The 15218-nt window shown below is 40.2% G+C and overlaps 1 protein-coding gene across 1 annotated transcript in view; it reads right to left on the bottom strand.

The window, feature by feature from the left end:
• BANK1 (B cell scaffold protein with ankyrin repeats 1) overlaps positions 1 to 14648 on the bottom strand; it is a 135934-nt gene extending 121286 nt beyond the window's left edge. The window contains exon 1 of the mRNA XM_054633216.2: positions 14329 to 14648. Coding sequence (XP_054489191.2) covers positions 14329 to 14341 — 13 coding nt within the window. The 5' untranslated portion in view covers positions 14342 to 14648. The remainder of the gene's footprint in view (positions 1 to 14328) is intronic.
• Positions 14649 to 15218: the final 570 nt, after the last annotated feature.

Consider the following 15218-nt stretch of genomic DNA (forward strand, 5'->3'; position numbering starts at 1 on the left):
TCCTGTCACAGATGTCCTCACTTGGGGAATGGAAAGTTGTTTGATTTTTTAAAAATATCAGTCTTAAAAGGAAAGAAACGTATGAACTCTGTCAGTATGCAATGAACTACTATCCATCAGCAAAAATTTGTTAAAATAAGTACAGCAGTTAAATATCTCAAAGGAGAAGTGGAAAGACACTGAAGCCCTTGCTCACTTTCTCATAATATATTGATGAAAAATCTGGGCAACATAAGTGATATGGAATGACGTCCATTGCATCTTTAATTCTTTTGTGAATAGCAGACTACACTCTCAAGGATTATCGTGAATATCTTTTCATGATAAGAACTCACACAAAAAGAAGCAGTATTTTTTTTTCCAGGCAAGCAGTGCCAGGAAAGAGCTTTTCAAGACGTTACAAGTTGACTGCACTCACATACTTCACCCTTTAGGATGAAACTATGGATATAGTCATGAGGGTCATGACACAATGAAAAAAAAATGGTGCATGAGAAATATCAGGAAGCATAAAATAACCCAGACTCCCCTCTATGCTCAGAGATTTTCAAAACTTGTCTTCTAATCTCAAGAAGATTCATTTCTATCTGGGCTGTATGTGGGATGAGAATGACAAGCATACATACTAGTTCAAATTAGACTTTAGAATCTAAAGATTTTTAGGCTCGGCCCCTTTGCAATCTTTTGACAAAGATTCAACCATTCATCTCTTCACACTGCTTTCCGATCACTAACAGCGGTATGATAAAAACTGGAAAAAGTTTCACTAGCACTTCAAACAACTCCTGCAATCTAACATTTGGAAATAGAATGGGAACATTTAATTCAGCACTAATGAGTGGCCTTAGCATAACAAACTGCCCCTCACTCATCCAGAAGGCATTGATTTTCCCAGTCAGCACACCTCACACACATCCAGTAAGTGTGTCTCAAAATGTAACTCCAGCCCTTGGTTTCTGGAATTCTGCAAGGCAAATCCCCTTAAGGAAGCCAAAAAGCATTCATTGCAGGAAGGACAGCAGAAAGCACTTTAGAACTACTTGCAGATAATGGAAAATGTTTTCAAAGCAGTTCATATTGCTTCTCTGAGGTGTTCCAGTAAAGGAAATGAAAATTATAAGAGCCACTTGTAAACTTTAGAGTGAGATCACAAAGCAGCAAAATTGCTGCAGTGCTGCGGTACACCTGTTTCAATTAAAGCAATTATCCTAAAACAAAGGACATTCCTGCCCTCACTGTATCAGCCAGCAGTGGCTGCACTTCTATCCTCAAATGCCTATTTAACTAGCATGTAACAAGAACATTTTCATCCTTATGTACCTTCTGTTGGTAATTGCTAATTTGTATGTGAAAACAAATACTTGCTCTATCTGTATGAAATCAGGCCTCATGACTTCATCCTTCTTCTTACTAAGCTCAGCAAGGTCTGGAGTGGGCAAAATTAGGTTCTACAGAGAGAAAAAATGTTTGTACAAATGGCATCAGTTTACCCTTGACCTAGTCGGTTTTCCCTGTAAAGAAAACCATTGATCTTCCCTATGGTAACAATGGGAAAACAGAACCAAAAAAATTCCTGGGGTGTCCTTCCACAGCACCAACCCGGCACAGGTAGACCAGAAAGATTCCTGACTACCAAACATGACAAAGTTAATGTTATGCCCAAAAAGCTGTTTCTCATCAAGCAATATGGCCTTATTTCCTGGTTTAGGCCTTTCTCTCTGATCTGTCCTATGGATCCTTTCAGCTGAATATCTACTGATGGACACAGGCTCTTGCTTCTAATGAACAAGGCTAAACACAAACATGGGATATAGAGGACAGAAACCATTTCTCTATTTCAAGGTAGACCTGGTCCTCTATCACAACTGCAAAGAGGTAAAATCTCCTGTCATTACAGTCACTTCTTGGAGAGCAAATTGCACCTTCAGTAGATTTTAGCACAAAACAATCAGGTAATTCAAAAATGATTTAGACATGAACAAATAATGAAAGAAATATACCACACAAAGAGCTGGAGTAATATGCTACTCTTTTATGATTGCCATGGATCAAGTCCTTAAGGTCACAGGAAAACCTGAGGAAGCTGTATCAAGTTTGCACTATCAGATGTAACCACCACTTGAAGATTTCCCTTATAACCATTCCCATGGTTTTATAAACATGAAATATTTAAAAACTCTTAATTTCAAAGTGTCCTGTTAGGGCAGACCAAAGCATCCTCTTTATCTGAGTTTTTTTTTTTAATTGCTAGAGTTTCTCTTATCAGGATGCCTTTAGATGTTCTCATCCTGACATAGTGCAGGCAATTTTGGATTTATCATCACATTTAAACTCTGACTTAAATTCAATGTCTTTGCTTTTTTTTTGCCTTCTCTTGCCTTTTTTTATCTGCCCCCTTTGATTCCATTGTTACATCCATTTCTCACAAATTCTTAACTTTAATTTCTTCAAAATAAGAAACAAAGAATGGAATACATGTTCAACAGATTTTATTTAGGGAAAACATTCTTGTGAAATTCAGTACATTTACCTCTATCACAAGAGAATATATTTCAGAAAATAGTGCTTCCACAACAAAACAAAAACACACTGATCTTGCAAGAAACAAAATTTTGGGTAAGTTGCTGTGATTCCAATAGCTATGGTCTGGGAAGTTCACACCATGGCAACTGATGTACAAACCAAGAAAGTGTCCTACACATGAAGTAGTCTATTTTGTATGCCAGGGACTTGACAGACACTGATCACCAGGCAATGTTTATCAATAAATAGTACCATTTACTGCAATTTATGCTCAGATTTGTGTTCCCTGAATTTGTAATGTGATTAAATACACTGAAATAACCGTAGGCTACATTCCAATTATTCCTAAATTACAGATCACCCTTGACACTAGAAATCTGTAGAAATCTGGCTGCACTCTCTCAGAGCAGTCATAGAATGGTTTGGATTGGTAAGGACCCTTCAGACCATCTCATTTCTAGCCCCTGCCATTGCAGGGACACCTTCCACTAGACCGGGTTGTTCAAAGGCCCATCCAACATGGCTGGCAATCTTTCCTTTTATGGGGCATCAACAGCTTCTCTGGGCAACCTGTTCCAGTGCATCATCCACACATAGTGGGTTTCGACACCTACTGCTTCCTTTGCCACAAGTCAGAGTACTGAGGGAGGGCTTCTGAGATCCCACAAATTAGATGGCTTGATCTTCTCCTGCTTTTGCAATCTGATTATAAGTCCATATTTTAATGCAACTCATTTACTTGAGCATTCATCCAGAAATTTAAGTAAATGTGATAAGCAGTTTTTGTTTGATGTCTAACATGTCTGAGTTATGAGGCTGTAGAAGAAATTGTCCTCCAGTTTCAGTTCTTTTCTTCCCTCCCTTTCTGACAAATACATGACAGTCACTAAAAACACCCTAACACTGACAACAGAACAACCCAAGACAAATATCCCATGTGGTGGACAACCACTTTATATTTGTTTTGAACTTTTTAACAGCATTCATGCTAATGTTGCACACAGAAGGAAGTAAATGAAGTAGAAAATCATTACATAAACATGCAGCTTCAAAAAATGAGCAATGACAGAGCTAACAGTGAGTTAAAAACCAAGCTAAATAAAACACTCAGGAACAAATTCAGTTGAAGGCTGACTTCTCTATATTAAACCCACCTCTGCTTCCTCTCCACTGCCTTAAGACAGATTCTACAGACCAACTACATAAGAAACTGCTTGTATTCCTGTCCATCAGATAAAGCAAACAGCTTAGTTAAATGAATGCCAACCTGCCTTCACAAATTTAACCATGTACCTGCAAAATTGACTGTGATGCCCAAATGCATGCTGCAGCTTGCCCAAGATTCAAAAGACATTTTTCCAATAATGTCCTCAGTATAGGTTTAACACACACAATTTCCTTCCCCCCCCCCTTGCAAAACAAAGGCTCAAAATTATTGCTGGTCCTAAAATAAGAACACATTGGAGAGTTACCTGGGTAACAATTTTGGGTCCTCCTCCAGTGGGGAGACCTTGCAGAAAGATTTTGTGTAACTACTACTGCTTTAGACCACAAAGATGTTTCCTAGAAATAAACCAATTCTATATGTTGAGGTTCTTGCAAGCAGATTTGCTATACAATACATACCCACCCTATATTGCAGTATAGCCTCACTGTGGGATAGAAACAGGAAAAGTGTGTCTACACAATTGCGTACACTGGAAGAAAAGTATCTCACTGGTACTTCCACCTTTTCAAGCACACTATAATCCATTTCTAGTTCAAAAGGTACAGAAAAGGAAGTGAAAACAAATCCATCCTGAACTGTTTTTGATGCCAAGATAAACCTTATCCCACTACAGTCAGAGAACCTGTGTAGCTCAAATACAGTAAGCTTGAGGTAGCCAGGCCAGGACCAAAGAATTATGAAGCATCCTGCTTTTTACATCATCAAGTCCCTTGTTGTTCGACCAAATCTGTATAACTACATTTTTACTTTCCTCTTGAGCATTCAGAAAAAAGAAAAATATAAAAATTAAACAGGCAGATGCCATCATAGGTCTATCACCATGGTCATTGTACTTGAATTTCATTAATGTCTAATGTAAGACTCCTCAGGATCCCACAGTGCCAGCTGCTCAGCAATAACCACTTGCACATTTGGTAAAGGTATGAAAAACAATGTGCAATTTTAATTTTCCTCCTCTGGAGTTTATTCTGCCTGTTCCATTTTCCATTTACTGCAGATTAACGTTGTAACTGCACAAACATCTCAAATGTTCAGAATCACCCCTCACGTGCACTGCCTGCAAAGGCCATAGGACCAGACCAGAGCAAGTCTAAAACAACCTCTCTTCAATGTACCTTGCACAGCTCTCAGGCCTCACTGCTGAGCTCTGCACATCCTGTTTAGCAGGGAACACCACTTACCAACGTGGAAGTAGCCTTGCAGCATTAGGAAACAAAGTTGTTAGAGTGCTCCCTGCCCACACCCACTCAGTGCCAGAGCACACTAAACACGAGCATGAAGTTGAGCTCCCACTCTCTCGGGCACACTTGTGCCAAAGCAGGTTCCTCAGGAGACACCTGAGCATAGCAACTTCTACTGAATCTATAGATGGGACAGAGTGGAGAGCCATATGCTCCTGTAGTGTTTAATGCCCTTGAAGGTACCCAGCCTGGCTAATCAGGACCACAAACAAAATGAAACATTTCTTAAATTAAATTCTCATCATGATATCAAAATTCAGTGATCCAGATTTTAGCAATATACCAAAAAGAGAAATATCCACAAACAAAACAACATGCTCAAGAGTCAATTTCAAAAAATGACAGTGCTTACACCTCTTGAGAGACTTCTCATCCTTCTGATGTTTCAGTGAGAAATAAATACCTATAAAAGTAGAGGAACTTAAGTTTGGAAACACTCCTCTAAAGAATTCTATTACTTTGATAAAGACTTAGATTCTGAACTATCATTTATCCAGTACTGGATTGGTTTTTTGTTACACAAAAGTGAAAACTTTTTCTCTTATTAAGCAAAACAGATTATTTAGGAGAGAGCATGTACATTTGGAAATTCAAATGTTACAATGCTCATCTGTGGCATAATTGTGGTGAGAAATAAAATAGTGTAATTGACTTTTGTAATACTTTAAGTATTTTAGGTTAATGTTGAACCCTTGATTTCTGATAAAAAGGACTAACTTTTCACAGAAGTCTCCAAAATGTTACAGCCAATGAATTAGTTGTCACAGTTTGAAAGGATAGTTCTGCCTTTTAACTGTATTATTTAAGGCATGGTTGTGTTCAAAATGAATGCTATTTATTATTACACATGTCATTCAAAATGAGCGTGGACTTAACAGCATGTGGGAGTACAAAAACTATGGCATACATTACATATTTACAAGCTAAGATACAGAAACATGGCTTGCCATTTTAATGAATTCTATAAGCATCAGTGTTGAAATACAGGCTGTAAGCTTGCCAATGAAACATAACTGTTTTTAAACTCTTAGAAAACCAGCTGACAATAGCTTGGCAAGAACACTAGCAGAAAATTAAAACGAAACTGTCCTGAATGTACTCTTTAAGCAGAAAATTCTTCTGCTTCCAAACTGCTAAATGTAGGATCTGGCCTAAACTTTCACTGAAAATACATTTTCCCCCAATTCAATCATTACAGACTATTTCATTCAAGGCCAAATTAGATTTGGCCTCCTCTAAAATAGCTAGTCTTGAACAGGGAATGGAATTGATATGGGAGAGAAACACATTTGAAAGTTTCAATAAGATTACTGTGTTGCAAAACTAGAAAGCATGTATAAGAACCTTAAAGTTTTGATTAAAAACACCGGCAAAATTTCCTTTGATAGGGCACAGCAACAAGGCTTTGTTGATTAAATAGAGTTATTCTGAGACACACTAGGCTGTGGAATTAGCATTCCATGTTTAGAGGTAGGAAGTCTACAGCAACCAGAGACTAAGTGAAATATCTACAAACAGACATCTCAGGGGGGTGGAAGAAAAAAGGTATATTGAGTTTTGTGCATTTTTATTATATTTTCCAGATACTACAGAACACCCTTTCCAAGCAAGACTACTTCTATTATTTGATTAAATCTTTATAAAGTTTTCTCATTATATCAGCCTACCTTTAAAAAATACTGTTTAAAAGATTCAGATGAATTTGAAATGCAAAGTACCTTTAGGTACTTCAAGTAAGATTAAGCTGCTAGAGTTTACTTCCTGGACAGAGCTAGAATCATTTAGACCCTTGTAAAGATGTTGGGAGTCTATCTGGCTTACTTGAAGGCCTTGCTTTTGTCAGGAAAGTCCACAAATGCCAGAGGTTTATGGCCAAAAAGGAGACAGAAGAGTCCTGCAATTTTATTTAATAAACAAATAAAGGGAGAGATTCCACTGGGGCACATGCACACAGGGTTTTCTCTCTCAAGGTTTGGAGGCCACAGCCTCCATTGATCCTAAGCTCCCAGCCACATGGTGCCCTCTTCCTTTCCCCACTGGCTGGGGCACCAGGAAGATACAGCCCTCCCAAACCACCTACCACATATCCCCCCTTGAACCTACTACTTTACCTCAGTGTTCAGAAACTCAGGCTGTGCAGACCCCTGTCTGTTTGAGCAGCCAAGCTGCCTGGGCTCAGCAATCAACCTGCAGCCCAGAGTCAGTAGGGACATTAAGACCCATTTCAAAGACAGTAACACATGCACCTTCACCCATCAAATTGTTTATAAAGGCATTAGCTTTCCTGTCAATCCCCCCTCTTCTTCTTTCTCAATTTGCCTTTTTACAAATACTAGTTATCATTAACTTAACCCTTCCTAACAACCAGGAACACTTGAAACAGCTCCTCCCGACTTTTTCACATCTAGTCCCTGCACCAGGAGTGGCAAGTAAATAAAGGGAATAAAGTAGACAATGACAGCTCATATTAGTCCATTAATCACTAGAGCTCCTTGCTATGGCTACTGAGAGCTGAAGTCTGCCATCCTTTCCTTCCAGCTGAGAAGTACAAGCCTCCAGGGAATTAGAGACCTTGACCTGAGTATGATCGGTCCACACATGTCCAGCTGTCCTGACTGCTGTCTCTGCTGTCCTGGTTGAATGCTACACACAGCAAAGACCGAAGGCAGCATCTGTGCTAAGGGGGTTTCCTGTCCAAGTCAGCCCAAATGACCACAAGTGTCCCCTATCAGGGACTCCAGTGACCTCAAGTCAGGACAAATGACCTCAAGTAACCTGAGTGACCTCAAGCAACCCCTGATGTTCTGCCCCTTCAGCTCTCAGTGGGGAGCAGCCTGCAGCACCCCACACCACATCATTACCAGGCTAGCTAGTCAGGGATACAAAGCAGACTCTCCCACAGCTTCCCTCCCAACCTAGTCCCTCCATTCATCTTTTTCTCACAGAGTAAGTCCCTCAGCAGCAGGATCTGTGCAAGCCAGAAAACTCACCTGGCTCATGGTAGCCCTTCAGTTTTGCTGCACCCAGTCAGTACAGAGTCTTAAACTGGGTTAAAAAAAAACAAAACCCAAAAGCAATAAACTTTGTTACACAAAGAAAAAGTAAAAAACAAAGTCACAGCATACACCACAGTTGAGATGGCCACAATACACAGAGTATCACCATACAAATTTAGAAGGCTTTAAGCATTCACCCACACAGAACAACACCATATCTCATCAGAAGACTTCAAGCATCTACCCATGCAGAGTAACATCATACCACTTCAGAAGGCTGTAAGCATCTACCCTTCTTGTTCTTCAGCCCAGCCTTTTATAACCTCTTTGTTCATGCATTGCACTTGTGTGCCCTCTGTTCCCTTTGGTGATGGGTCAGTGCCCCTGGGCACCCCATTGCTTTCAATGCTGCTCACCTGCTTTTCACAGCTGCAGCCCATTGGGGATGAGGCTCAGCCACCCAATTACCACAAACTGTGTACCTACAAAACAACTCAGTGGGCACGAGCCAACTTACTTGTTCATATCTCATTCTTCCTGGCCTTTCCCAATCCTGTACAATGCGTTTGAAGGGAATGGGCAAAGGCAGCTATGAAAATAAAGCACACACGCATTCACCAATAGTGGTTGTATAAAATGCACTTGCTTGTCTTTCCCACTTATCAAAAGAACATTTGAAAAATTTTTCCTCCTTTGGCATGAAATTCATATTAGACAGAGAAGTTCCCGTGTCCATCCCTTTGGTCCTGGGGGTCCCTGCACTTTTCCTATTGGGAATTGTAAAAACTGTGCCATTATCCTTGCCTGTACCTTTACCTTTCCTCAATTCCTTCTTTCATATCTTTTTTATACCTGAGATGCCTTTCTAACCAACTCCTGGAAGGGCTCACTTAGCCTCCTCTCCAGCCCCTGCCCCTGCTGCATGTGGGCTCTCACCCTCACTCAGTTTGAAGTAAACTTGAATGGAGACTATAACTCACACAAATTGTTTATTTCAGTTCTCTCAAACAAAAGGCAGTTGAAAAATAACGATCAGTCATTTTTTCAGAGGACTTTTTTTCCCTCTTAAAATGCTCCTTCATACTGAGTTTACAATGGGAAAAAATTGTTCTAGGCAGACACAGTCTGCTTGTACAAGAGATACACTGGCCACCTTCTTGTGAGTTTTTATACATCAGCCCAAGCACACAATCCTGGCCAGCACTACACAGTCACAACTGAACTACAGGAATGCTACTGCAAACATTGCAAAAGAATCTTACTAATAAATTACCTTACAAAAATAATTTCTTCTTGAAAGGCTTTACACTGAATACTGCATATTTACTAGTTTCCCACAGTATTTAATATTTTTAAAGGCAACATAATCAAATTCAGAAGATATCTGGTTTCTGCTGTTAATACGGTTTTGTTCATTTAAGCAATTTATTTCTGTCACCATGCATATTATAATTTAACAAAAAGCAAGTGCCCACGTCTTTTCAATCACAAATTTTAATAAAGCAGAGGAACACCAGACTTGTGGCTTCTGATTAAAGTACTGCTTGTTTTCATTTAATGCTCACTAGCATATTAGCAATAAACTGCTTTGAAGCCTGTACTGTATTTAGCCTTTCATTTTTACAGAGGACACAGCACTGCTTAACATTAAGGCTTTTTTTTTAGTCTTCAAATGACTAAAAATTGTCCATGTTCGATTCATTCCAGGCATACTAGAATTTTTTTCTTTCATCTATTTAAACTGTAAATGTTTCACAAATAAATGAAAATTATGAAAAACAGAAGGGTACACTATATGTTTAGCATATATTACCTTATTTCTTAAAAGTTTAATTCATAAATGTTATTCTATTCATTGTTCTGTTTTCCCCAAAGCTTCTAGAATTTTTTATATTTTCCACTTGAAAATAAATAATGCTTACTACTTCAATTGTTCCTCTAATCTGATATTAAAAACAAACAGGCAAACGCCACTTTATACTGACTACAGTAAACAAACTTGAATTATTTATTCTTCATGACTTAACAATCGCCCTGTAGAGAGAACAACTAAAAAATTTAATATTTCTTTTTGGGTTTGGGTTTTGTATTTTCTTTTTAATCGGAAGCAAGTATAACAATAACTAGTGAGGGAAAATATTCTTCGTTACATTACAAAATATACTTCATTACATTTTACATGAAAATACCTTGCTTTGTTTGAGAGGTACAACACCTGCATGTCCCCAGTGCTGAGAAATGTTGAGGATAAAGCACATCTAGACATAAATTGAACTGTATGTGACAGGGTCTCAGTCAGGTTTGGGGACAGGGGGTTGTTTATCTTTTAGTCTGACATTATTTCTTGTAAGGAGACTCTTTTATGCATGTCTAGAATAGGGGATCTAGGACCAGGTGTCAGCTCTTAGATCCAGCTGCTCTATTCAGATTCACCTTAACTTGGTCAGGGCAAAACTCTGACAACCAGGAAAGCCTCCTTTCTGATGCTGGTTTCCCCAGAAAGGAAACTCAGGGATGTAGGGCTGGACAGAAGCTGTGGTACTCTCCAGCAGAAAGACTAGACACAGCCATACATTTTTTTTCAGCCATACATTTTTTTCAGCTATGAAGGCCTGTAAGATTATGTAACTCACTTGAAGTGAGTTTACCAGTAGGAACAGAGAAAAAACTATGAAACTTGACAAAGGCACTGCATTTCAGTTTCATGGTCTTACATTAATTCTTTACTTCTTACACAGAAGCAACAGCAGTGAACCTTAGCCACAGACTGCAGCTATTTACGAACACCTGTGTTAAGTTTCAAGTCCTTTCCATCTGTTAAGCATGTGGTCCAAATGTAAATGGGTGCTTTTCAAACTCAGCTGTACTGCTGCTTGAACAGCCTCAGTGTCAAACAAGTGTGGGACTCTTCTTACCTAACTGTACACAAAAGCTCACAGAAACATTGAAAAACAAAGTAATGATGGGGATGGTAAGATCAATTTGCTTTAACTGTCAGGCCTGTGATAGCATAAATTATACACTGTGGCTTCATACAAAGCCTTGCTTTTTTACAATGCAGGGAGCCAATAAACACTAAGTGAACATCAATATCATTACATGAAATAGATTCCAGTTTAAATCTTGGTATTCGTGACTCCCTTCCTGTCTTCCTTCACAGTGGCTTCCAAACTATATTTTCAATACCATTCTGAAATTATTATTTTTGTTTACATTTCATAAAACATAGGGTTGTCATTTTTTAACCACAGTTCACATTGCAATAGACTGATTTTGATTTATAAAAAAGGTCAGGACAACTTTTTTTTTTTTTTAACAATAGTTGGAAATCACTGGACCTCCCTGGGGGATGTAATTATATCAGAAACTATTGCTGCTGTTTACATTGGGGTGCTTAAGCTGTTAGAGGATATAAAACATTTTTTATTACCTACAAGCAAATAAAGGAATATATAAACTAATCAAATCATCAAAGATCAGCTTCAAGAGATACACAGACAGGGAAAGAGTCACACTGTGGGTTTTGAGTCCCTGGGCACAAATGTTCTTCTTTTAAGAAACTGAGATTGCTGCTTTCTTTCACCTTATCACAACACCAGTGGTATCAGTGCTACAATTTTTCAAATGTGGGTGATCAATTGCTTCTATGCAAACTTCAGTAATTGCTTGCTTGCAACAGAATGGGAGAGGATCAGCATAAGGAACATAGCTTGTAAGGATAAACTTTTGAATCTGAATGAGCATCCCAACACTTCCGAAGGCAAATTATAGCTTTTAGGTACTTCAGTTCTGGCTTCTTTGATACTCAAATTAAAAATACATTATTAATAATATTAATATTACTTAATAATTAATATTGAATATTAACATTAATATTATGATGGTATTACTGAATTGCTTCAAAACTCCACCTCTAGACCTCCTGGATTTTGAATCATTGTCTGAGAACTCTTTTTTTTCCCTAAAAGTGAAGGAGCTGAAAATTATTTACTACTAAAAATTTAAGCACTCCCTAATTCTTGAGAAAAACAAAAATCAAGCATTACTTGTCTAGATTCCTTCCCAGAACACCACTTACATAAACATTGACCCAGAAACAGCTGAAGAGAAAAAAATGTACACTGTGTAAGTAAAGGACACACAAGGAAAGACCTCAATGAAGATGATTACATTCCTGAGTGTGGAGAGGAGTGATGACTCCAACATGGCATAGCAATGAAGTTATCCTGTCAGTGCCTCCTGTCTCAAAGGAAGGCAGATATCATCAAAGATCATGCATTACAGATGTTTTATTTACCAGCTAAAGCAGCTTTAATGGAATTTGCATAATACCCTAGGTTAGGGTATTTTACAGAGTCCTGACAAGTAACAAGCCTGTCTGTCCCACCAAGCATCACAAACAGCTTTTAGATTTGAGCTAGACTAGGCCTTGGGCAATCCACCTGAAGCAATCTCAGTACCTCACAGAGGCTGTTCCATCAGAAGAAAACAGACCTCTATGCACCACTATGCACAACAGACCTCTTTCTCTAAAAGAAAGGTTTGAGTCTTTGGCAAACCTGCAGGAGAGAGGTTTGTGTGTGGAGGTCACAGGTGGATGAGGCTTAGGCAGAGCAATACCTGAAAAAGTGACAGAGACAAATGATGCCAGAGTAGAAGGCCAGTGCATCCTCTGCTGGCTGAGTCTACTGTTACTTGTTCCCCTGCCAATGTGTGGAACTGGCTGCGAGTAGCAGCTGGGAAAGCAGCCATCCCTCTTTGGTGTTTTTATATATTTACTCAGCAATTACTCCAGCTATTTCACATGCATACTCAGGATTTGACTGCCTTTATTCACCAAGATCCAGACTCCAAACTATATGCCCCCAGGTCATGCACAGTGGTATTCTGTCATTGATACAGAATGATCACTGAGCATACTTCTGTCATTATCAGAATACTACCCTGCTGACTGCTCACATCCACAAACATCAGTTTGCCTAATAATTGGGATAGCATATGCATATTTGGAAATGCTATTAAATGTAGTTTTGCTCATATATGCAGCTTTCTTCTTTAAAGAAGCTTGCAGTACTGGATGTTGGACCTAGACAGAAAACAACCAGTACAATAACCATACCCATTTCCCACCAGCCTTGGGTAGAAAGCAAAACAGTACTGTTTTGATATTTTATCTACAACTAAGTTATATATATTATAAAACAGCTGGAAAAATCACTCTGCCTTTCTTCCCTGGTGTTTTTATCTGTATAATGAGAGTAGTAGGTAAAGATGGCTTGCAAAGCTAATGCCATTACAAAGCTGCACTTAATAACTAATAACTAACGTGGTTAGTCGGATGTTATAAAATGATACAAAATATAAAGTACTTGGTAAAAAACCTGTCTTGACATCGGAAGCAGTCATTTAAAATCATGAACCAGAACAGAAAAACAAAGCACTGAGTCACCTTTGCAGACTCACCCTCAGACTTCTCTTTCTTGATTCCTCATTCAGAAAATGAGGATAAAATATTTTCCCACCTAATAAAAGAATCACAAAAATAAGGCTGAGCTCCCTGCAAGCAAGTCAGTCAAACCTCTGGTATCCTACTACATGTCTTTCATTTCCTTTCTATTGAGTGCCCAGCTTGCCAGTTACTGGCTTAAGTGTTGTTGAGCCTTGCAAAGACACATGAAGGAAATAGGAGCCATAAATAGACAGTATTTCTGCGAATAAGGGAACATGACTGGGACACAGGGACATGGAGTCACAAGTTTCTGGTTCAGATTAAGGGCTGCCTCTGATTTACATGAGGATTTCAGAAGTAATTTTAACTTTTCATCACATTTTTCCACCAGTCAATGGGATAATGTTTTCCAACACTACCAAGGAAGTAACAAATACACACTAACAGTTTTGAGGCACCCAGATATTGCCATAAACACCAATAAAAGCATAAACAAGGAATTAATATTCCTGTGCAAAGTCTAGCACGGTTTTGCTGAACACTCCAGGCTGGATCCCATATGGAGAGCTGAGACACTGCAAGAGGATGATCAATTTTAATTAGTGACACAACACATGACTAGCCAATTCAGAGGAGGTACACATGTAGGACCGAATTAACATTGCTCGTACAACTTTTATTCTTTAATTTCCCAACTTCTTGGCACTACATCTCCTCCTCTTTAGCAAAGCTACGTTGTCACTGTGACACCATGAGAGATGCACCAGAGAGACAAGAGACTTCTTGCACTTGAGGGCTACTCTCAAGGGCAAGGTCTCCATCCCCAGCACCGCACCGGGACACAACGCCCTGTGGGAACCTCCCCTCCCTCACAACCGGCCCCGCACCGACCTGCCGGGCTCATGGCTCCGCTGCCTGCGCTGTCCGGCCACCAAAGCCGCGGCCCGAGGGCGCTGTCCCAATCCTAGGGCGCTGTCCCGGCCCGAGGGCGCTGTCCCAATCCTAGGGCGCTGTCCCGGCCCGAGGGTTCTGTCCCGGCCCGAGGGCGCTGTCCCGGCCACCAAAGCCCCGGTCCAAGGTTTGTGTCCCGGCCCGAGGGCGCTGTCCCGGCCCGAAGTTTCTGTCCCGGCCGCCGGTGCCGGGACGGAAGCTCGGGCCCCTCCGCTGCTGCTGCGGCCGCGGGGCTCCGCTGCCCCCGGGCCCCACCCATATCCTCCCCTGCACACACACACCCCCTCAGCCGCCATCGCCCGGGAGCCGCCGTAAGAGCCCTCTGCTGTCGAGGTGCTCGGGGTGTGCGGAGAAAACGAGGTGGGAGTCGAGCCTTTCCGTCTATGCCAGAGTGTTGGGGTTTGGTTTTCTCTCGCACTCATCCAGTGGAGAAAAGCCGCTCAGAGATGGAAGGCACCTGGGAGGTGTCCGCCAGCAATCAAGTGTTCTGGTGTGGTATGATTAGCCCCTCCACGATATTGTGCCATGTATTTATTTTTTGGAGTGGTGCAGAGTAAAATAAAACCTAAAAAAGGTCAAAGCAAGCAGCCCATGAGAGACACTGCAGCTCACTGCTGCACTGGCTACCAAATTTAGGACATATCAATCAAGGTGGCATCTTCCAAGTTCAAAATAAAGGCCAGACCCACCACAAGGAGTTGGAGTTTCCCCATAAAACAGAATTACAGAAAAACTGAAAGAACCTTCTGAAATAAGTTTTCAAAGGAAGCAAACCTTTTCAAACCACTTTGTGCACAGATGTGTGCTTCTCGCCCACCCAAACTCCTATG

The sequence above is a fragment of the Agelaius phoeniceus genome, chromosome 4, assembly GCF_051311805.1.
Source record: "Agelaius phoeniceus isolate bAgePho1 chromosome 4, bAgePho1.hap1, whole genome shotgun sequence".
Taxonomy (NCBI): domain Eukaryota; kingdom Metazoa; phylum Chordata; class Aves; order Passeriformes; family Icteridae; genus Agelaius; species Agelaius phoeniceus.